The sequence below is a fragment of the Antrostomus carolinensis genome, unplaced genomic scaffold, assembly GCF_000700745.2.
Source record: "Antrostomus carolinensis isolate BGI_N321 unplaced genomic scaffold, ASM70074v2 scaffold19480, whole genome shotgun sequence".
NCBI classification, from domain to species: Eukaryota; Metazoa; Chordata; class Aves; order Caprimulgiformes; family Caprimulgidae; genus Antrostomus; species Antrostomus carolinensis.
The window spans coordinates 23,305-48,178 of NW_010289320.1; the positions used below are offsets into that span (position 1 = coordinate 23,305).

General features: G+C 40.1%; 1 protein-coding gene across 1 annotated transcript in view; it reads left to right on the forward strand.

Moving 5' to 3' along the window:
- Nucleotides 1-314: 314 nt before the first annotated feature.
- LOC104526597 (plasma membrane calcium-transporting ATPase 2) overlaps nucleotides 315-24,874 on the forward strand; it is a gene marked incomplete at its 5' end in the record, with an annotated part of 81,150 nt that continues 56,590 nt past the window's right edge. Inside the window, 3 exons of the mRNA XM_029085492.1 lie at nucleotides 315-408; nucleotides 5,293-5,461; nucleotides 10,417-10,609. Coding sequence (XP_028941325.1) covers nucleotides 315-408; nucleotides 5,293-5,461; nucleotides 10,417-10,609 — 456 coding nt within the window. The remainder of the gene's footprint in view (nucleotides 409-5,292; nucleotides 5,462-10,416; nucleotides 10,610-24,874) is intronic.

Consider the following 24,874-nt stretch of genomic DNA (forward strand, 5'->3'; position numbering starts at 1 on the left):
CCCCTGTTTATGGAGAGGATGGAGCAAGTGCATAATGCTGCGTACAGCAGTGTTGTGCAGGTAACAGCGAGCGCAGCAGTGTGTGTGCTGTCTTGGAGGTTCAACCATCTAGTTATTTTACTGCTGCTGAGCAGTGGAGTGTCACCCACTGGATGCTCAAAAAGCATCTTATTATCTCTTCACAAGCTGGGCATTGTGGTTTTGAGTGACATCATTGTCACTTGCAGGAGTGACAGTGGCATTTAATGTTGCTCGCAGATGGCATAATGATCCCAGCACTTTGTTTTTGTCAGTGTTCTCACTTTTTTTTTTAGATACCTTGAATACTCTCCTGAATAAATACACAGCAGCAGCAGCAGCAGGTACTCTGCAGCGAATGCTCTGCCTCTTGCGAAGGCGTAGCTTGAAGTGAGTGCAGCTGCTACGGAGCTGACATTGCTCACAAGACAAGCAGATGACACTGACAAAGATAGCAGGGAAATTAAGGAGAGTTGCCAAGTAGCAGCACTTGGAGGTAACACCTCAGAAGAATGCAGCTCATCACTATCTGGTTTATTTGTTGTTTTTCTTAAGTGAGGGTGAGAAGAATCATGCCATGGAAGCAGGCTTGGCAAAGTGGATTTTGGTATTTTCGTTTTGAATCTCTTATAGACATAAAAATGTCTTGTCTTTCTTCAGAACACAGAGATTCCTTCTTCTGTTATTTATTTTAATGTAAAAGATGAAAACATCTATATGAGGAATTAGCTACCTTAACCTATAAATTCCTGGCCTCATCTAGAAAAAAACCCCTTTTCCATGCTGTTGTTGTTATGGGAGCATATGTTGTTTTGCTGTGTTACTTTTAACCTTTCCAAGAGGCTTCATCAAATAAATATGAGCTATAGACCCTTGGAAGTGCTTATACTAAAGAAACTATGATGATTGCAGTGATAAATAATAACAGTAAAGATGCTTCATATAAAAAGAGAGATGCACGGGACTTTCAGGATACTGCATAGGAGCCTTATGCTGTACTGACTTAGAAGTGTGTCTAATGTGTCTTCAGCTGTGTAATGTCTTCCTCTCTCAGGCCACACTCTTCCAGTTGCACACACTTTATTCCTTGGGCATTTGCTTTCTGTGATTACTGCGTTTGTCATCCTGAGTGGACATGCCCTATGGAACTGAACAGAAAATCTTGAGAAGTCTTCAGTGAGACTAGGCCACATCAGCCTGAAAGTACATTATAGCGTGGAGAAGCCAGCTGAGGCTGTATTGAATTGCAGTCAGATGGCCTCAGTTTCTGGGACATTTCATTGGCACGGATGTCCTTTGAACATTATGCTTTACTTGCAAAACTTCAAGCGACGTGAAGTTGCACTGTGATAAGAAATGGGAAAAAATAAAGTGGAAGGCTTTTTATCACCTATGAACTGTAGAAGGTCTAGCAGCTATTTTTGTACTCGTGGATGTCTGTGTTGTGGTGTTACTCAGCAGCAGGAGTCCCCAGGCTCAGTGTCACCCGTCACCCTCACTTGCTCTTGACAGTAAGTATAGGCCAGTGCACAGGTGGGCATGTGGCTCCATCCTTTTACTTCTCTCTCTTCTGCCAGGAGAGGATCCCATGAATAGACCTTGCAATATAATTCTTCCCTGCTCTACCACTTGCTCATGGTTAGCTCTGGTCTTGCTGGTGGATCAGTGGTGGTTACCTGTTTGTCTGTTCTTACTCCAGGGCTTAGAGCAGCACCTGCACCCCCGCATGCAGCTCCCAGCTGGCAGATGCCTTCGTGTGGGCACTTGGGCCATATGAGAGCCTCCCAATGGACTGTGACTGATGGTAGTGTGTCCGTTGTGGGACTTGGATTTCCCCAGGCTGTGCTGTATCTGCAGACAGGCAGAAGCTGCCTCTGTAGCTGCCAGCGTGGTTTGCTCGTCAGCAGCACTGCTCAAACTGCGGTTTGGGAACAGAACCACAGATTGATTGCAGGGTCTTGTTTCCCTCCCCATCCCCTGTGGTTGCCTTTAGCAATATATATGAAGTGGTGAATTTTTTGTAGGGTCCAGTGATGGTAACTGGTTATGGTTAGGGTTAGTGGTTATGAAGCTGTGTTAATTAAGGAAGGCTTTCCACTTTGACTTTACCATGTGCTTATTTATTCCTTGTTCTTTTCCTTGGCTAAGACCTTGGATCTCTGTTAAACTTACGTGGTTACTCTAACCTGGTTCATGTGTTAGTGCTTTTCAAGTCTGATCCTACAGAATAGCCAGCAAGTGTGTCTTAAGCTGTAGTCAGGAAAGCTTGATTTGATTTAAACATTAAGGGCAAGAAAAAGCATTCACATTATCTGGAACAATCATATTCTAACTTAGCATTGCAACAGCATGGTTTTGATACCATTTCCCTTATAGCGTCTGTCAACTTGGCTGAAATGTTTGTGTCTTAAACATGTGTGTTTCAATAGGAAATGGGAGCTTTGTGGGTACCACAGAAGCCTGTGCAGAGGATATTTGCACAGTCTACCCTAAACCATCGTGTTACCTTCTGCAGGAGTGAAATCTTAGCTTTGTTAAATGACAAAAAAACCCCCAAAAAACGTTTGAAGAAAGTCTCTCAAGGCTTTGACTGCCTAGAAAGGGGGGATGGAGGAAAGCAACCATTACATTCCCCACTTCCTCTCTGTCTCTTCAAAAAGCCCAAATACCAGCAAACTGCTGAGGATGTGTGATGCTGGGCAAGCCCCAAGTACCCAGCATCTGTGGGGTATCCCACTGGTTTGGGGCTGGTTGGCTTGGCTGCAGTAAAGACCTTCGATAACTTCTAGGTTAACTGTCTCTTCATGCCAGGTGAAGAGCTGCACTATTGTTTATATGTAATGTAACAAGGAATTTTTAGTGACTTCTTTATTATCTGGTTGGTAAAGAGTGGGAGTTGGATGGTGGATATACATACTAGATTATTAGTATTTATTTGTCTTGCTGCCCTGAGTCTGTAATGACCTTATTGTACTTGATACTACATCAAGATAGAACAAAAGAAAAACATCTCCAGGAGCCTGATAAGACATATGTCAATGGTGAAATGATTACTGAGTGCAGTAAGGGCTCAAGAAATGATTTCTGGTGGGATGATTAACTTCCCTCTCAGCAGCCATACTCCCACTGGTGGCAGTACATTAGTTAAAAAGAAATCCTAACTCCTCCTTCTTTCATACTGGACCTTCAGCTCTTGTTGAATGCTTTGTTACCAGCCTTTGCAGAAGGCTTTTTGTTGTCTGTTTAGGCAAGAAAAATATTAGTTATCTGTTACGATCCATATCTTGCCTTTAATATTTGATGTCTCGTCTGTTGCCTTGAGCTTGGTTCATGGTTATGCACTGCACATAAGTCCAGTCATTAGATTATTATGAAATTGTGGCATGTCTTTCAGATGAGTGGCTTCTTCATTTCTGGTTTTGCTGTTATTAGTCATCTTATGTAAATTATTTGTTTCCTGGTTAATAGCTTCTTTTCACAGCAATTTTACTTTAAAAAGAAATTAAAAGAAGACAGAAGAAATAAAAGCAGAAGGGCTAGATGGGGAAATGAATGAAACATGTCGTGAAGCATTCGGTGCTTCTTGGCAGTAATAAATCCTGCGTGGTATCCTGCAGCCGAGTGTAAATCAGGAATCCGAGGAGATGTGAATTGACTCCCCTGAACTGCCACCAAGCTGTCTGGAGCAAGAACTTCAGCCTTTCACTGCCTCACAAAATTGAGATGAAGTTGCTGCTGCATTTGTATAGCTAGAAAGAGACTGAGAGATAGAAACACGCTGTAGAAATGCAAGTTGTTACCTCTCTGCTCCTGACATTTGCTTCAGATGCATCAGTCTAGGAGAAAGAATGGCAAGCTCTTCAGTTACTTTAAGGGAGTCATGGATTTAGAGATGTATTTCTGTACTTTATGTGACTTCATAGGGATTGTTTTGGTCGCAGCCTGTAAGAGGGAAGGTTTATGTAAGGGTTTGTGTAGGCAACTTGCTGCTTTTCAGGCAGTCCACCTTTTCAGGGTGGTCCCTGTGCGTGAGGCGGCAGATGAAGCCATGGCAGAACTCCAGAGGGCAGGGCATGGTGGCTTGGCCAGCTGTTGCTGTTGGATGTGATGAATGAGGAAATGGAGAGGAGTTACTTCATTTCCTGGTTCTGTCACTTCTGTGACCCTCTGTTCTGTCCCTTGGCTATTCAGATCTAGCTGTAGAGCATTTGAGGTTCTGAATCCTGCAAGGGTCTGTTGGCAGCACTGCCAAATGGACTCATAGGAATAGTAGCACCAGCACTGTAAAGCTTCCAGGACATATGCTGGATGATTTGTGATTCCAAAGGCTTTCAATTTTTGGACAAAGTTCTTAAAATTTATGTAAACAAATACAAGCAAGTTATATTAATGAAAACAGGTAATGAGATTCATTACACTTCACAGACAGCTTTGTTGTTCCCAAATTAGATGGAAATTATTATTTGTTGAGGTTTGTTCACTAGTGAAATTCAAATTCAGCTTACTGAAACTAGTAAATGCTCTCGTTAAATTCTCTGCTAGTGATGGACTGGATTCTCTCAACTGATTTATGATGTAAACGGAATTTCAATGCACTGCATCCAGAAATTGTTGAAGCAACATACATGATAAAACCAGGAGGTCACAGAGGCATCCATCCTAGGTGTGAGTGTTTTCACTCTGTGTTTCACATCTTTGGTGTATATTTTAGTTTTTTAAAAAATCATCTTGTGTGAGTAAAACAGGTATTTTAGTGCAACCTGTATTTTTGTGGCAAACCTGGTACTGAAGCAGGTGTTTGTTTTACTTAGATACCTTTTAAACAACTGTCATGAAGACTTCATGACCTAGTGAAGACTGATGTTGGATTACATCATAGTGTGCTTGATGACATCATTATACATAAGGGACAAAATAGACCTTCTTTAGCATTTGGTTAAAACCATAGCAGTGGTTTACTGTCCATGTGTCCTTGCCTTCCCCAGCTTCTTAAGTAGGAAGAGTTTCCTAAGGCAGCTCTCAGAAACTGGATCTGTTAGTTACTAGCTGTTCCTTTAAATTGAACATTTGACTTTTTCAGCTCTTTCACTCTCTAGATAGATAATACTTTTTAGATTGAAGTGGAAGAAAAAAAGGCCTGCTGTCACTTCTAGCTTTTTCAAGGGAGAAAAGCAAAATAGCGCACAGAAATTTGCTTCCAAAGCCAGAGAGGAAAATCCCACTACGAGTGTTGAATGAGATTGCGGCTTTGGATTTTCTGTGTTACGTCAGCAGTCAGTGGGCTAATATTTCTAATTCACATTATGAAGTTCTGAGAATCTGCGCGAGAGCTACAGAAGCTGGTGGACCTGGGCAAGTTGTAGCAGTAGCAATGGCAGGGATTGTCTCATCGTTAAATGTGAAATCAGTGAAACAAGGCAAAGAAAATGAAATCATTGTCGAGGTGATACTTTGTGGTGTCTCACTTTTTAGTTTCTGTGAAGACCTAGGTAATGTGATGCTGGGAACGCTCAGCATGTGAGAAGAGAGTTTGATACTGGGGTGACAGGAGCTCATGAGATAAAATCCAGGTCTGTGTTCTCATAGGAAGAATTCGTGTGTGCCATATCTAATTGTCATTAGAGTTCACTAACCAAAACAGTTGGTTTACCTCTGTGCTTTAATTTCAATAGCAGTTCAACATCCCTGTGAAGCTTTTACTTCCCTTGCTGAACAATTTTTTTGCTTTTGAAGTTGCATATGCTGTGATTTTTAAATTACGTTGTTTACAGTATTTGCTATTTGCAATTTTTATCTACTTTCCTGGATACATTAGAAAATGTACAGGAGAAAGTAAGTAGTGAGTGGTTTATTTGCACAATTAGTGCAAATGTAAATTCTCCATTCTTCATCTCATAATTTAAGCAGATGTGAAACATTCTCTTAAAACTTTTATGGATTTTTTTAATTGTTGCTTTAGTAGTGATGTGCTTTTGCTATTTTTGTAGCATCCAAAACATTCTCTGTTTGTCATGCTCCATTTGGTTGCAGTGGAGATGACTGTCAGAGAAATACAATTTTCCAGGAAGCCTTAATTGAAATGATGGTTTTATGTTCAGCATGCAGTAACTGACGGATGTAGATAAGGAATAGAGAAAATTCATTAAGTGGCATTTCTCTAGTTTTTTAATCTTTTTCTCCCTCCAAAAAAGCAACAATTAAAACCATTTCTGTATAAAGGCATGCTAGATCAAATCACAAACGCATTTAATTTACTGCATGACATCATAGAAAATGTTTTCTATGCAGTCACTTTTGTTCTCCCACAAATTTCAAGCAAATTTTGGGGAAAATTTTTTGAAAATGAAACCTTTAAAAAATTGACCAAGTGCTAGAAGCCTCAATAATAAATTTTCACAGTATTTCCTAAACCTGTGTATACTATTTATATATAAATTTAACCCAAATCTGCATAATCATTCTAAAACACTTGGGTCAAGCAAAGAAGTGTTGCATAGCTTCGCCATAGAAAAGCACTTAAAAAAAATAATATATATAAGCACACAAACATAAAACCAGCCAGTCTGTGCCTTATTTTCATGCAGAATATAACATGGAAGGCTGCTTCTTTTTCACCAGTAACTTATGAAGTCTGAAGTCATATTGAACTACTATCTCCATTCTTTTTTTTTAATCACCACTGGTGCTTCTTCACTTCCTTAGATGTTTTATATCTTCATATAGAAACGATATTTCAAATTACTTTGGTTTGCAGTGTTCTTTCATTATTGTCATAGGGCTCAATAAATTAAGGGACAAGCGAGAAATAAAAAAACTAGTTGGGAACAGTAATGAAGTCAATATGTGTAATATATATAAAAAAATTGTTAAAAAATCTAGCAGGAGGAAAGCTGTCTCCTGGTTAAAAGTACTGGTGAGGACAGATGTCCACGTCCAGATCTTGCTGTGCTAATTGACGTGTTTACCATCTGCACTGCCCGTCAGCGCGCACGAGTGGGGAAGCAGCGTCCCGCAGATCTGCTCCTGCCACAGAAAGAGTCGGTGACCTCGAGTCCTCTTCAAGCAACAAGGTTAGGCTTGCTCTGAACGCCTTTAGGGCTGTTTATAGTAACATTTCTCGATAAAGCAGATTATTTGAAAAAGGAGTGCCCCTCTGCCACCTTCTGCTGGCAATAGTGTGGAGAATTTGTGGAAGCTCTTGCAAAATCAACACCATGCGTTGCCTCAGATTCTCAGTCACATTTCCCTGAGCTGTGTCTCTCTGTCACTTCAGCTTCTCTGTGTTTTTTATTGTCCTTTCTGACTCTGTCTCTGCACTAGCACTTAGGACTATTATCAGATTTCATCAATTGCTCTGTAGATTTCTTTATTCCATCCTTTCCTTTCTGTCTCTCTCTAAATATAGGAGTTTATTAGTTTCTGGTGTTGAATGGGAGAAAAAGAAAAAAAAAAAAAACTGGTGAAGAGGGTTTTTTGAGTAATGACCAGACCTCAGGAGAAGGAAGGCCTTTTTGTTTGAACTGAACATTCCATTTCATTTTCCAGTATTTCTAAATGATTTATAAGAAAATACATTTCAAAATTAAAGATGAATGTGGTCTTATTTTTAGGTGAGGCTGACTTGGTGATTAATTTCTCATAGACCTAGACTTACAGAAGAGAATAAAATCACAGATGTGATTTACCCTTGTGTGTTTATGGGTCTTATGGAAGAAAATTTTTATTATGAAAAATTAAAGAGCACAATTAAATAAAAATTGTCTGAATTCCAACATAGGTTCCTTAGACTATAGTCTGGAAGATAATGGTGACTATAGATGCTTTAAACTCAGTCTAGTCCTAAGCCTTACGGTGTCTAAATTTCTGTGGTGTCTAAATGCATAATTTTTGTTTTAGAGAAAAAACAGCTCTTTGAGTTCCAGTATCTCTCTTTGCTTTGGAGGCTTCTCAGTATGTACCTGTATTATACATACGTGTATTTATATGTGCATTATGATCAGCAACATAGGACAGGATATATGTACCTTCTGTGGTCTCCTGACAGTAAAGCACAGAGCATAATTTCCAAGGTGTGAATTCATCATGTCAAGGTAAATACAGTGAGGGTTGTTGACACACACTGTGGCTGTTTCCTGTACCATTTCTGCCCTCCCTTTCATGCTGTCGAGTGCTCAGTCATCTGCTTACCTGCTGGAGCTGGCCCCCGCCGAGCACATATGTTCTGGGTTGGAAACCTGCGTTTTTCAGACAGATCTTCCTTCCATGTGCCAACGCGCTTTGGAGTTTTTTCTTTTTGAATTTTGCATTGCTGCTTGGAGATGCATTATATGAACATTTCTGCCAAAACCCCACCACTGGCAATGTACTTTCTCCTTTATACATGATGTCACCGCTGTATTTGAAGCAGGTTGTGTTTTGGGGATGTGGTGCAAATTGTGTGTGCTGGTTTTAGTGAAAACCCTGCTTTGTACTGAAGGGCTCTGCAGCCCTCTGAAAGCAAATCAAACTGCCTTCGCTTGGTGTCTGCCAAAGGCTCGTCCCCATGTCAGATCCCATCAGTGCTGAGTGACTCCCCTCATGTCTCACGTGTCTTCTCCTACCTTCTGTCATCTCCACGGATCACAGGAGCAGCTACCCGAATGGCTCACAGCCTGCAATTCCTGCTTCATTGGGGAAAGCATTTCCCCCACGCTGGAAGCTGACTGGGAGCTCATGGAGGAGAGGAGAGATCTGACATGTGATTGTTTGAATCGTGGACAATAACGTAGGCACAGTTTCAGTAGCTGGACCCTGTCTGTTACAGTGTCACTAAGCACTGGGTACTGAAAATTAAATGAAGTGAGGTAATAACAACTACAGCGTGCCTTTATCTGGGAGACAAGGATAGTGTTTCTTAGAAGCTGAAGGTGAAATGAAAGTTTGATGAGTGAACCAAGAGGCAGAAGCTACCCACCAGCTGTAATTCTGTACCTTAGCTGAAAGGTGAGTCAGCATCTTCGCCTGTGCTGTGGCAGGATTGATATGTTCAGAAAAGCATCACTTTCATCTTGAGGGAATTGTGCTTGGGCCTGGGGCTTTCATCCAAGAGGTGACTTCCCGGTGCTCACACATGTGGGTGGGGACAGTTGCACCAGCGCTGAGTGAACGGGATGTAACGCTGAGTACCATCAGCACGTTAGGATTCTGATTGCTTCTGCCTGGCATCTGGAAGATGCTGCCAATAGGGCTTTCCAGGCCTGAGGTGCCTCATGGGTGCTGATGTTCTTGGGGGAACGCAAGGACTTACCTAAACGAACTGCCTCAGGAGAGGAACCCTGGCAGCGTGGGACCCATCGTTTCCCCTTGCTCTCTTGCAGGCACCTTTGTGTTCCTCGGGGATCAGCTCTCAGTTGAAGTCTTTCTGTTGTGTCCTGTTAGGGTGAAGAAGTGTGAATAACTTCATGTTGCTGATCACATTCAAAGCCTACAGTTTTGTCAGAGTTCCAAATGATATCAAATATTATTTGGCAGATAGATGTAACCACTTGTTTTGCTGCAGTTCTTTGTGCTGCCGAGAGCATTATTTGGGCACAGTTATTCTACCCTAACATTTGCAAGTCTTTTTTTATTTATTTTTTTTTTCCTGAAAAGGTGCTAGCCGTGCATACATTAATAAAATTAAAAATAGGAAAAAACCACCTGAGTGGGTTGTTCAGTGCAACCACACATTCTTACACTGTGTTCTTAAATGGAAATGTTCTTGAGTTGAAGTATCATGCAAAATACATGCATTTTTACATTGATTAAAGGAACCGTATTATTTCCCCTTTGCTTTCTTTGCATATATAACCTCTCACTTTGGCTGCCTTTTCTCACTTAACAAAAATTTGCTGCAGTTCACAGCAGCGATTGTGTGGCAGTACGCATGCAGCAAGAGAGGCTGCTCCGAAGCAGAACAAGACATGCTTTACTGGTTTGTCCTTTGAGGTGTCAGAACAGAGATATGTGTGCTTTTTCTACTGATATTGCCAAGAGCTGCCAACAGCTATTCCAGCTTCGTCCCAACTAGAATTTATTTTGCTTTATGATCTATTTTCAGAAGTCATTGCTTATATGTGTGTATGTATCTATATACATAGGTGTTATTAAAGTAAACCTACTAATTCAAACACTTTTTTATGATTAAAACTAGCAGGAATTAGTACTAAATAGAGTCCACGAGTATTCTGTTCAGAACATAAGGACAAAACATCTTGCAAGAGTGAAATATTAGAGGAAAATCTATTTGTTAATATGCCATAGGTGGTACAGTTTGTAGTTGTTCTTGGATAAATAATTTATAGGAACGCAGATATAAGTGGACATTTTCTATTTCACTGCAATTTTAATTTATTTTATTTTATTTTATTTACAGGATTAGCTGGCACTGCTGCAGACCTAGAAAAAAGAAAGCTTATTTTTGGAAAAAATTTTATACCTCCAAAGAAGCCAAAAACATTCTTACAGCTAGTCTGGGAAGCTTTGCAGGATGTGACTCTTATAATCTTGGAAATTGCAGCCATCATATCTTTGGGACTTTCGTTTTATCAGCCACCTGGAGAAGGGAATGAAGGTAAAAACTTCTATTAGAAGTCATTTCTATAAGTTTAAGTAAAACCAGTCCTATATCTCAAATTGATTCCATCCCCACCCTGCAGAAGGTCACTAACAGGAGATTTCCATGCGGTTTGTTCCCATTACATCTGGTACTGACACATTTTTTGTATGCTTGACATTTCTTTATGCAAATAGCTGAACCTTGTGACATCTGCTAAACGAGTTAAAGAAAAATCATAATATTCTTATAAAACTGGAGTGGTTTTGTTTCTGTTTTTACCTTTGAGGTTGTGTTTGGTGTTTGTTTTTTCATCTTAGATGATTGTTTTACAGCATTATAGAGGAGAAATATGTAATTGCTTATACAACTGATGGATCCTATCTATGTGAACATGGATGAGTCTTCAGCTGGTTTATAACAGCTTGAACTTAGTGAAATTCTTGTGATGTTGTAATGATATTCTTGAAATATTTGTAATGATGTAGCTCAGGTAAGTGAGCCTGGCTCAAAACGGAGAGTGTTAGAGGCCAAGTCACGTCACTTATAAACTCTGTGCTGCAGAATCCTTCTGGGGTCTCTGTAGAAAGTTTTAACACTCTGCCTGCCCCCTCTCCCCCCTCCCCTTGTCCCCCTTTGGAAAGTACTCTTGAATTCACATGCTTAAAATACTCGTTACTCTACATAAATGCAAGATTTCCATTTCTGGCAACTGATCCCGATTTTTTTTTTCCCCCTTCTGCTCTCTCATAGACTTATAAAGCTGGATAAAACATGCTGTGTGAAATGACGTGAATAGCTTGGCAAATGTATGAAGAATGTCTTCTCTAAATATAGCCCTGAAATGCTTTTTACATCAGCTTCAGTTTCTTTTGGCTACTTTCCTTGAAGACCCTTCCTTTTCCCTTTTCCATTCACAAGCTGAAGCAGCACGTAGCTCTGCATAGCTCTTATATCATATTAATAACTCTTTAATCCTTTTATATATAATCAGGAATCTTTTGTTGCTTTCTCACTGAATTTTGAATACGTGACTTGATTCAGCAGGTGTCTGATTTAGCGAAGAAAAGATAAAGGAGTCATTTTGTTTAACTGAACAAAACATTATTTATGGTTATTACCTCATATAACTGGACATAGCAGAATACCTTGGGGACATTGTAAAGCATGAACGATGCGCTACAAAATTAGAATTTAGTTCTACAAACTTTTTTCTTAGGCATAAATGTGCAGACTGCCCTCTTATTTTTTTTAATTTATTTGGTGGGAAAAGAATTTTGAAAATAGGATTGTTACAGGTTTTAGGAAGAGGGGAGATGTGTCATCAGACGATGGTTTTGTCTTCTAATAAATATTATTCTTATTATTTTGATACTGCATTTACAGTGTTTCTTTTCCCTTACGAAGGTGTGACACATCTGAGATTCTGAGATAGTCTGAAAAGCTCAGCAGCGCAGCCTGGGAAAAAGTGTTTGTGTTTTCCCACAGCACAGTATTTTATTCAATGGTCACTGTTTTCCCTATGTTTTTAGAATTGTTTTCCTGGAAGGCTTTGCCATGTTTTACACAGGGAGAATAAATCAGGTTAGTGAATATCTTTTAATCCAACTTTTTGAACGCATTGTAAAGACCCTTTACATTTTTTGAAGTCTTTCTTTGAGCAGTTGTATAGATGTGGGAGATTCTCTTTCATTTTAAAATCAGTATATTATGAACTGCTGCCAAGGATACCTATAGTTTATTGGTAGATGTCCATTTTAAAGAGTCCTAAACGTTGAAAAACTGACATCTAGAGCTTGATTTTTGCCATTGGTGAAGTGGGGTGGAGTGATACTTGAAATTGATTTGATGGTTTTGCATAACCTTCGGTAACCAATTATAAAATATATGTAGACTAATGTTGAGTAAAATTGAAATGAACTTTTTAATGAAGAAACAAAATATGTTGTTTTGCCTACACTTAAGCCAATTTATTGAACAATTTACACTATTTCTTGAATTGAACGTGAACCTGGATTCAGACCAAACATGGGCCTGAGGAGATGGCACTTCTCTGAAAGGGCAGCAAGTCGTGTGCTTTCTGTCTTGTGAAATGTCTGCTTGCCTCTCTAACCCTCACAGTCATTATACATTGCTTCTGATTGGTCCATCTGTGCATTGCTGTTGTAACAGAGAATATGGAAAAAAAAACCATATCACATGTAATGTCCTCGCAGCAGTCTGTATAATGCCTGATGTCATTTTCTTGAGGGTAATGGTGCCTGTGGGGTAGGGAATCACTACCCAGGGACTGTGAAAAGTGACAACTGCTCCTTTGGGAAGCGTGAAAACCTGTATTTTCCTTTTCTGACTCTTCCCAGAATGAAAATTACTCATTGAAATTTAGGTTTATTTGTGTTATGTTTTTTTCTTGAAAAGAATGTATTTTCTTCTGAAAATACAGCCCAATGTTGGGAAGGAGAGCTGACATTTCTTGCTAACTGTCCCTTCCAATCCCTAACATTCTGTGATTCTGTGATACTCTGGAACTTGCCCAACTTCTCCACAGCCTACTTTAAAAGTTTCTCAGTGTCTGGATGAACTCAGTAGTTGTGCTGTCCAGCCTCCTGGATGATGCCTTTGTGGGGAGCAGGTGATGGGCAGTGCTAGTCCCTGGGGCTCAGATCTCCCCTGGATCTTCTCGTGGAAGCAGTGTGGAGGGGCTGCCGTGCCTGCTCACAGGTGCTGCGGCTTGGTCTGTGGGCTGACGAGGTAATGGGCAGCTTCACTGGAAAGAGTTTCACTTTCTAGGTGATACATTCTTAACTTCTTTTTTCCTTTTCTTTTTCTGTCCCTAGAAGTTGTTGGTATTTGATTTTGCTGGTTGATGACAATGTGAAATATAAAGCTTGCGGCAGTCAAGTTTGTCTAAAGCTCAACAAAAAGTCTCCTATCACAGAATCATAGAACGGTTTGGGTTGGAAGGGATGTTAAAGCCCATCCAGTTCCAACCCCCCTGCCATCAGCAGGGACACCTTCCACTAGACCAGGTTGCTCAAAGCCTCATCCAGCCTGGCCTTCAACACTTCCAGGGAGGAGCAGCCACAGCTTCTCTGGGCAACCTGGGACACTGTCTCGCCACCCTCACACCAAAGAATTTCTTCCTCACATCTCATCTCCATCTCCCCTCTGCCACTTTCAAGCCATCACCCCTTGTTCTATCACTCCCTGCCCTTGTCAGAAGTCCTTCCCCAGCCTTCCTGGAGCTCTTTCAGGTACTGGAAGCCGCTATAAGATCTCCCTGGAGCTTCTCTTCTCCAGGCTGAACAGCCTCTGTCCTTTGTGTAACAGGACGCTACTTTTTGGTGCCTGGTTGTTTTATAGTATATAAGACAGCCTCCTCTTTTTAATTCTAATATTTTTCTTTTGTTTTTCAAACTGAAATGCATTTTCATTTTGATAATGAGTCAACAAGACTGTTCTCCTTCCCACACTGATTTACCCAATCATTACTGCTAATTATCTGAACTCCACATGGACCTTTCGGAAGCTAAAAACAATTGTAAACATAAATTCAATACTGTTGCAATGTAGAAGACTTGAGAAAAAAAGAAAAAAGGCCAAACCTTTATGAGCGGACAGATGTGAGACACTGTCGGTCAGTGGGATGGCAAGGGGAGATGATGGAGAACAGCCAGTTTCCATGCAGGTTCATGGTCTACATGGTGCCACTGTATTTTTCTTATCACAGTTAAGTTTGTACTGTGAATTGGCCTTACGTTTCACAGGGTAACTGTGCTGATTCTTTGGTCACAGCTAAAAGTGTCTGTGATCATCCTGGGCTTTTTCAGTGTCTTTATGATCTGTGACTGGGACAGGATGGTGAACAGAGCATGAGCCTTTCTGTTGGAGCCAGAACTATGTGAAAGTGGATGTTTCCACAGAAATAACTTTGTCAATGGCAGAGGCATTTTTTCCTCTCTTGCTTTTTTCCCTTCCTTTGCTCAGAAAGACCTTGGTCTGTCTTCAGGAGCAACCTGAATGAGAAGCCTGGAGAGGGAGATGTAGCTGAAGCCATAAAAGATTATATGTCTTGGGAAATATCAGAGATGTGTCTGGCCAGGCTGGGGTCTACAGTGAGAGCCGGACATCTTTTATTTTCTATTATTGTCTAATGAACAGAGAGACCTAAATAAGAGATGACAGTGGTGTAGTGCAAGTTCATTAGCTGACACCAATGGGGGGTGGAAGAGCATCCAAAAAACCAGTGGAAAGCAAGGCTGTGGTTTGATTTTAGCCTATTCAGTCTTCCTTGGGAGCAGATCCCGGTGCCAGGCTCCCTGGCCATGCCTCCTCCTGAGCCGCACAGCTTGCAGGTGGGGAGGGAGTGCAAGAGCTCCAGGAAAAACTGGATATCTCTCATGCTGGACATTTTGGTATTTGGCATTTTTTAAAAAAATACTAACTTTACATGACAGCTCAAATAAGAAATGGATAATGGAAGTAAATTTTACAGGATGTTTAAAACTGGATAATTGTTTTCTTTCAGCATTTTTGATTGACATGTCGCTGTCTTGCAATATTTAATTTGCTTATTGCTTAGGACTAACTTGAAAAGTTGTGACCATCTAACAGTGCCAGCTTTTCTTTGTAGGAGTAAGGGATAGTAACATGAAAATGACCTTAAGACACAGTGTCAGGGAAACACCACCTTGCCTGTTTGTTAAATCAAGCACGCATATACACTGCCTTTATATGTAATACATTTATATCTGCCTTTCATATCCTAAACTTTTATCTACCAATGACCTTAGTAGTTCATATAATACGTTGAAGTCACCTTTATTTTTTAGAATTGATGTAACTCTTTTTGGACACTTGAAACCTACTTTAAGTTTTGAAGCTGTATCAGAATTAGCATTTAACTAGTTTCTGCAGTTTAAATGCAAAATATTTTTCTCCTGAGGCTTTTGAAGGAGGAATGCAGGATAAAATCCACACATCCAAAAAATACTTGAGAGCAGTAATTGCTGCAGGAACCTTGTCTGAGGGTATAGTCTAACATATGTGTATGTTAGCGTGATTTGCTGTGTTAAGCAGTCACAAGCTCAAAAGTTCATTTTCTATGTGTATTTCTAGATTTGCTATTATTTTCCATTTTAAGCTATGAATGTTCATACATTGCCAAGTTTAAGTCCTTTGGAGCCTAATTGCGTTTACAAACATCTGTAACAGTTTGTTATTATCTTAAGAAAAGTAAATAGATTATTATCTACCGAGTTCCATACAGTTTATGCTGTTAGAAACAGTTGACATTTCTGTGGTTTCGAAGTATCAGTAGTGACATTTCTCAGCTTATCTTAACTGGAAGAAGTAGTAATCAGTTGTTGATAGTACAGGAAGTTTTTGTTCTACTACATTTTCTACCTCATTTAAAATACAGATGAATCTTGGAAAACATGATTTCATTTCCTGCTGCAATCACAAAATCTGATCTACAGGAATTACTAGATAACAGTGGAGTTTTCTTTTATTGCTTTTCCAGAAGCTGCTCTGGTTCCTGTATTTTCACATTTCTTAGTAAGAGTGAAAGTTTCAAGAATTTTGTTCTAAGAAGCTGTGCTGGAGTTGTCTTTATGATCTGCTTTGCATTCCCTTTCACCATCTGACAGGCCATTAGGAGCAATTGAGAACTTGTGCATAAATTATTGTCAGCCCTGTGGCAATTACTGCTCTCATTACTGATCCACACAGAATCATTTTTCCACTCTTTCAAAAAAGTGCAAAACTGCTGCTGCATTTTAGCAAATGTATTTTGAAAGAAAATTCCTGTTGCAGGTCCAGTCACAGCTACAGTGATGGTCACATAGAGGCACGACTTAGGCAAATTAAAAATACCTTGTTCCTCAGAACAAAATCCTTCTGTGTCTGGGTCAGTAGATTACAGACTCTGTTCCCTGAGCAAACAGACCAGTGACCCTACGGTATGTAAAGAGGATTTAATGAATATATAGGATTCTGGTTACGGGGGGGCGGGGTTGTTATGTAGATTAGAGTTAGTCCAGGTCTAAATTTGAAATATTTGTCTTTGTGTATCAGTGTATAGTGAAATTATTTTTGTATACAGTTTGTAAAGAAATATAAAGTGTCCTGTATTTAAAGACAGTATATGAATAGAAGGAACTGCTTCGTGAGATCAAGTGCCTGGACTGTGGTCTCAAACCATTCCATTGCTTGAGGAACTGAAACATCCTTCAGGAAAGAGAGGTTAGGCTCAGTCAGAAACCCACCAAGGCAGTAAGAATTGGCAGCACTTCTCTCGCTTGATCCCAGATCTCTGCCTCGTTTTGGCTCTAGATCTGCAGGAATCTCCCACCTGTTGGGGTTTTTGTTGTTTCTCTTTGGTTGGTTTGGTTTTTGGGGGTGGGATTGGTTGTTTTTGGTTTTTTTTCCTCTTTCCCCTTAGATTTCTGCTGAAGCAGTCAGTTCTTGCAGGAATGACTTAATTGCAATTTGCAGTTCTTCTGTCCCTTTCTGAAGCCATCGTCATATTGTCTGCCCTGCAGTTCAGAGAGAATCAGCAGCATTGCCCAGGTTCAGTGCACCCCCCATCTACACCCTTGTTGAACTGGTTAAAATTTTTCAGTCTTCTGCTAACTCCTGTAGCAATCTCTGAGCCTCCTTGAATCCTCTCTCTTGTTACCATCTTCAGGCCTTATATCACGTTATTGCTCAGTTGCAAAAGCCCACTGATATCAACACCTGACAGTCATTTACTCTTTACGTTAATGTAACAAACCTTTTAACTTTGCTTCCCTGAATCCTGTTTCCTTAGGTAGATTACAAAGGCAGAAGAAAGTAGCCTGAGGTAAGATGTTTTAACATCCCAATGTTCAGCGTGAAGCCGCAGGCATGATGTCTCTTTTCAAGTGTACAGTTCTTTGCTGTTTAGGGGGGGAAAAAAGGAAAAGTCTTTTTGGTTGAGGTACCTTCTGTTAAAATTCCTAAGGCAAAACTCTATATTGAAAACAAAGTGAAATGATGGGTTACATTGGTTAATACTATTCACTGGAGGTTTGGCTGGGTTAGCCTTCCCCTTGCTCATGCAACAAGTCAATGAGCAGGAAAAAATCCAGGAACAGGACACGGTCCCCTGAGATGTGGTCTGCCCAAGCCACCTGTGTTAAGCTGTTGGTGGCATTGATATGGTGCTGCTGCTGCTGCTTGGGGCTGAGGTGCCTGCTAACTTCTCATGACTTAGTTTCCTTACAAGAGACTGTATTTCCCAGGGTTCAACACTCAGTTGTTCCCTTATCATTCCTATAAGTGCCACATTGCGTGGTCAATGGGGACTAATTTGGAGATTTAAATCAGAAAGGGTATGCGTATGGGTGGAGAGAAGGTACTGGGCTGATCCGCAGCTCCCCTGAGGCTGGTTGCTTACCCTCTTGCTGTGCTAAGCCTCACTGTGAGGTGGTACTCACTTGTACTCATGGTACAACTGCTCTGTGAGTATCTGGCAAATCTTACGTTCCCTATATGTGAACCTCAACAAGCACATGTGTGCGCATTGAATGGACAGCAGGTCACAGTCAGACATGGAAACAAAAGAGCCAACATGCTCATCAATACTGGATTCACCAGAGAGCTGCAAAGCTCTTCACTACAAAAGCAAAGGCAGCCATGTGATGTGTAGATAAAAAACTCTTTAAAAATCAGGGAGGGGAAAAAAACCCACCCAAACAACCAACTTACCCCCCACCTGGTCCAGATCTATTGCTTGGGATCTGAGATGCTGTGCTGTTCTCATCTTCTCTCAGGTTACTGCCTCTGAAGATACAACTCAAATACATCTCTAGGCATTTCATCACATTGAGCAAGTCTGTAGAAATAAGTCACAGTGGGAAAGATTTGACCAGCCATTAGTGCAGGTATCTGTGGAAGGAAGTGAAAAAAGTAAAAATTTTATTTAGATATATAAAGAATATATATAAAAAAGAATATAAAGCAGCTGGCAACAAACTTCTCTAGTTAGGAGTGAAAGTGCTGGATTTACTACCAGCTAGTTACTTTCTAATAAAGCTCTAAGGTCGTGTTAACAAATTCATTAATTGTTCTGTATTTGCATGTATAAACAGCTGAAGTTTCTCATCCAGCTCTTAACCTTTTCCGTAAATTGGGTTCTCTTTCCAAGAAGTATAATGTCTTAGTAAATTGATCTATTTTTCTCTGGGGATTCTAGAAATCTTACATTTTTCTGATGAAATCAGCTTTTTCTTAAACTGTATAAATATACAAAATGCCTGCTGGGGAAATCTTAAAATAGATTCTTGTGTATGCAGACACATCCTGGCGCAGGAGAAACACACAGGTGTCATTTGGGCAGGAAGCAAACGTTGGATATAAAATGAGTAGCAGGATTAGCTCTGCAGGAGCACTACCATTTCATCTGGTCCTGGAAATGGTAGCCGGTATTATTACATTCTGCAGCAGAGTACAAGCAGTTCCTGCCAAATGTAAACATATTATCTTTATTAATATTGATTGTTTGTATTACTTTAACACTAGAAATGAGCATGAGTGAATCTATGCGTGGCTCCAGATTTCATTTACACAAGAAATACTCATGTGCCTCCTTTGCTTAAATGACACTGGGAGGTAAGCTGTTGTTTCCAAGAAGTTAAAGAAAATAAAAGCACTGATTATTGAGGAACTTTAAGCAAATTTAATTAAACTTAATTCAAAGTAACCTCAGGTAAATAACCCCATGAAAATCTTGAGCCATCCTCTGAGGAATTCTGTTCATTTACTTGCTAGTGAGATACAGTGGGTATAATTGAATATAAACTAAATGTTTTAATGCAGCATTTATCACTGTTTTGCCTTGTCCACATCCAGGATTGCATCATACATTTTCCTTAGCACTTTAATGCAGTAGAGCTACACACATGGTTAATGGAGAACATTCATTTTTTAAGTCCTTTGCCAGACTTTTACATACCAAGACTCTTGCAGGGCCAATTCAAGATCCTGGGACACAAAGATTTCCACAGGAAAGTGTTGTATATGTCTCCTTGTCTCTGACAATCTGTCTCTCTGGGTTTCATTAACGTACACTTATCATACTTGATTAATGAGTGAAAGAATCAGAAATGAGTCAGCTGAACAAAGTTAATTCTCTATTCTTTGTGACAGTTTTAGATCTTTTTTGAAAAAAGCATTTTACATGTGCCAACATAGATTGCATTAAAATACATAAATTTAGGCAGCATGAAAATGTAGTTTGTAAGGCCAACATTGATGTTATTTTACAAATCTTGTAAAATCATAGCAGTACATAGCAGTAAACAACTGTAAGTCTTTGCCAGCCCTCACAGTTTATGAAGCCAATATTAAAATGAAAAACCGATTCCACAACCTATACATGTGTACTTTAAATTTTAAAAATGTCACCAAGTAATATTTTAGGTACACTGGAAACTGGTTATCTCTTTCAATCCTTTCCATAATATGAAATGTATGGTAGAAAATGTGAAGCCCTTTTAAATAAAATGAGCTTAATTTCATTCATTTTAATACTTTGCAGTGACTCAAATCTTAGCTTCCACCCTGCTTCATGAACTGTGTCAGTAAAATGCAAACCAACCCAGCAGCCCTGCACAGGTACTGAAAATATTTTTAGAATTTTGTTGCAGATGCTGAAACCAACAGTAATTAGTAAACATCTTTGAATCTCTTGTATATCTCAAAAGGTCAAGGAAACAGCTGAGCTGTCTTGTAATCCTCACTGTCATTGTCAGCTCATCACCCGCCGGCACGGCAGGGAAATGGAGCTGCCATGGCCAAGTTCTTTACCTGCACTGTGTGCAGGCTGTGAGCACTGGTTTGAGTTTTGCAGGACTGACAACCATTTGTCTGCTACAACAAAATCTTACACCAAACCAGCTACTTCTTCAGAGGGTTTTAGTTCTAATTTCATTTGAGCCCATAATTAGAGCAGATTTGGAGTTCCACACACACCCCCATTTGTCTTGGAGCGCTTTAAAATGACATTTTTGACTGTAAATACCAGGAGTGTCTATATTATTCTGTATGTATGTGTGTAGTGTGTTACATAACTGTCTTCAGACATGAAATCAATGGCAAAACAGGTCGTATATAAGAGGGTAGAAGGACCATGCAGCCTTAAAATTCTTATGTCCTCAGAGGAATCCTTTATCGTCTTTGCTGCTAAAGAAATGACACTGATCCAGCTGTCCCTGTGATAGAGGTTTTTATTGTGTTGTTCAGGAGGAGAATTCACAAGAGAAGCTGAGACAACAGAAGTGCAGCTATTAGAAAATAGCATTTTTATATAAAATAGATTAATCTCAAAGTGTAGATTAATTTCAGAGTTGTCAAAACACAACTTTTAAAGAATGCTGTTGCACACACTCAAAGATTTTTCTCATTCTTCATAAAAATTAAACCATAAGATTCCCAAAGGTTTTTTTAAACCAGTCTAAACCGTCTGTCAGTACAAGGGATGAAGCAGTTGGCATCCTGGAAAACAGGAGAAAAAATAGGAGAAACAGAAGTATTTGCCCTCTTAAAAACAGCTTGTTCTGCCAGAACCCCACCATTTAACCTCCTTCCTCCCAGAGCTAGGATGAGGTGAAGCAGCATATGGCTTCTGGTGACATTAGCCCAATCTGTTTTGTTAAATAAATCAATTCCTTCACGAATTTGCTTAAGAAAGAATCTTACTTTTTAATTCCTGCCCTTAATCATACTTTGATGCAAGGTCTAAATATCCAGGAGCAGAGAACAGAACAGGCTGGAGTGTCCAGTTATTATTAGATGTGTGTCCAAACTCTCATGTGTGCAAAATCTGTCACTGGCTTCCAGTGCTTGTATAAGGCTGTTTTCATGAGGAGAAAATTGTGCACGTTGGAGTTGTCGTTACCTGGATACACCATTTAATTTCTGAAACATTCTGAAGCAACTTTTATGTTGTTTTCTAGAATCAAAAGATGGGGCAAATTTAGGTTTAGGGCTCCACTACTAGATGAATTGGTGAGAATCCTGGGTGGTGTGGGGTCACGGAGAGGTGGATGCAAGGACAGTGTGGTGAGCTGGCTGTTGGTTCGGCTGTAGCTGAGATACCGTGAGGACCTGGACTGAACCTGCAGAACCTCGCTGGGGTCTTGTACCCCAGCACTCAAGATGGGGCGAGCACAAAGGTGGGTCAGTGCCACAGCAGCCTCCTGCGGTGCCTCGCCTGGGTTATGCTGGCAGAGTACCAAACCTGGCTACGGTGGCCTATCGCCGCAGATACCCATTGCCAGGGTTCTGTGGCTCTGGGGAGATGGCAGCGTTGGGGCTGGCTCTGTCCGGAGCTGCTGTGCAGTCTGCAGGCAGGGACCGCTGGGGAGGTGGTGTTGGGGGTCAGCGGAGCATCCTCCCTGTCACCCAGTGAGGTGTGACTGGGACAGAGGGAGCGAGCCTCGCTGGCCGCCTTTTCATCCCAAGTTGTATTTCCTTGCAGTTCACCAGCAGCCCCTGTGTGAGGATGCAGTGCCCAGGGCAGTGCTGGTGCCTCAGCCAGAGCCCTCCAGCCTCTCTTCCTCCCTGGCCTGGTTAATCCCAGCCTGGTGACAGCAGCCAAAGGCAAACAAGAGACAGAATATGAGAAAACCTCCTGAAGGGGATCTTGGAGGTCGTTTAGTCTGTCTCCATCCTCAAAAGCACTATCAACAATACTTAAGCCATTCCTGACAGAAATTTATCATACTTATTCCTAAAAGGTTCCAGTGATGGAAATTCTGTGTCTTTCCCAGATTAATTTGTCTAAGTGTCCATGCAGTGAGACAGTTATTCCTGGTGTATAACCTAAACATCTCCTGGAAGAATTAAAACACATCACCACCTTGTTATATTTTTACACGGATGTGAAGACCAATTTGTCATATTTCCAGCCATATTTGCCTATTTGAAGACAACTTGATTATAAATATCAATGTATAGCTATTTATGGGAACTTACCCAGCATTTTCAATAAGAATTTGAAATTTGAATGTGTCAGTAACACAGGGGAATACAATTACTGCACTGAATTTGCCAAAGGGAGCCAAAATATTGGCTTACAATTATTTACCTGGTGTTTAAAAAAAAAAAATAAAAAAAATCAACATTCCCCCAAACCAATGAAAACACAAAAGCTCTGAAAACTTCTTTACTGTCAAAAGTTAACATTAATAGCTTATAAAATAAAACAATAGGAAATACAGGAATACTGAGTGTTTTCTTATTCAATTGTGACTTGAAAATCAGTCCTAATTTAGCAGCTTTAAAATCTCAAATATTTTTCAAATTTGCAAAACCTGTTTCCTTTTTTTCTAATTCAAAGTGGTTTTGGATCAGGTTATGGGATTGCTTTACAGTTTCAAAGGAGGTGCAGTTTGCCAGCTACTCTGCATGAGTTCAAACAAACTATGTGAAAACCTGAAGTCTGCAGGGGTTTATGGTTCATGTCTGTTGGTGGGTTTGAATTAAAATGGAAAATTATTATCTGGAAAAAAAATCTTTAAGCACAGATGACTGAAACAAAACAGGTCTATCTTTTTGAACCTGTGATGGCAAGGCAGATGTATAGCACTTTGTGGCTTGCTTCTTTTCTTTTCTTTTCTTTTTTTTTTTAATTTATTTTGGTTTTGAGAAACCAGTAACACTAAGACAGGCCTTTGAGACCAAGTATCTAAAACTCAGCATGAGATATATGCCCACACACGTGTAATCAATATGTATTGAATTGGGACCTTGGGAAAAGAATCTTCAGATCTCTCAACTTCAGTTGTGTGCAGATGCACTTGAGGGTTTTTTTTTTAAAGCTGAATCAGACAGAGCCTGGAACAAGCCCTCACCTGCCACAGGGAGAAGGCACAGGGGGATTGGTTGGTGTTACGGTCCCCATCTAGGACACCTAATGCAGTCACTCCATGCTAGGTGTAATGACACTGAATTGTGCTGCTTTTCAAGTGTGGGCATCTATGTGTGCATGTACATCTGGGTGTGTTAATATGTATGTGCCTATTTTCAGGTATGCACGTATACATATATATATCTCCTATCAGAAAAGTAACAATTAAAACAGCTGATTCAAATTTATTTCTGTTATTGCATAAGGAGTTCTGCTTTTTCTCTCTAGGATATGCTGCTCATCTTGTCACACCTACGTATGCATAAACTTTTAGAATCTTAAACACTAGATGAGTTGAAACCAAAATGAATATGTAGAATATATAGAATGTATGTTCTAAACGGAGGTTATCTTAATTCCATGCAGCCTTAGCTTGCTTTGATGTATCTACAGTGACATTTCAGTTTGGATCCAGAGGATGCTTCAGAAATTCCATCTCCTGTTTGTCCCTGGTTAGGATGCTTTGGCTCACACCACAGGGTGCTTTTGGGGAGTGCACAAGCTGGATGTTTCATCCTTTGGGATCAAAGTAAACTGAAAAATATGGTCCAGAAACATGTTTCCTTAGCACACAGATTTACACTGTAAAACTACTTTTACAGGGCATGCTATTTGCTAGCATTGATAGCCCTCTTTAAGGCCTTCTGGTGCAAGACATCATGATATAATGTTTAATCTTTTACTGACATGATTTTTCCTCTTAAAGCTTTATAGCACAAAGTAAAACAAAGATGAGATATTTAATGAAAGTAATAAACTGCAGTTTATGAGCTGGTTTTGTGGCTGAGGTTCTTAAATCTTCCATGTCTTTTTTCAACCTGTTTTTCTTGTTCTTATGAATATGACTGATGGGTGAGGGAGTAACAGCATCCAAAGAGGCTGAGGTGTTTCCAGAACTGGCTCTAGAGCACACTGCCATAGCCTAACCTCAGAAGAGCACTGGTTTAATTTTCTGGTTTTGCAGTATCCCAGCTGTGTTAGGTTCCTTGAGCTACTCAGCTGCAAATTTTCTTAATCAGTGGCTTTCAAGCTGTGGTCTGTGGACCTCTGAGAATCCATGAATTACTTTGAAGGGCTGGATTAAAATCAGTAGTCTATTCTTAGAAACCTCTCTCTGCAGGGCTTGTGGGTTGGAAGAAGTTGACAATTAATCTTTAAATGGTGTAGATGTATGAAGTGTATCAGTCAGCAATCATAACTTCATGCTGTGCTCTGGTTTGATTTTACTTTTTTTTTTTTTTAGAAGCTCCAATGAAATGTCTGTCAAGATTTCCAAGCAAAGTCAACTTTTTTCAATATTGACTTGCAAATTTTTGGTAGCATTTCTGTTAAATACAGTCTTTCCC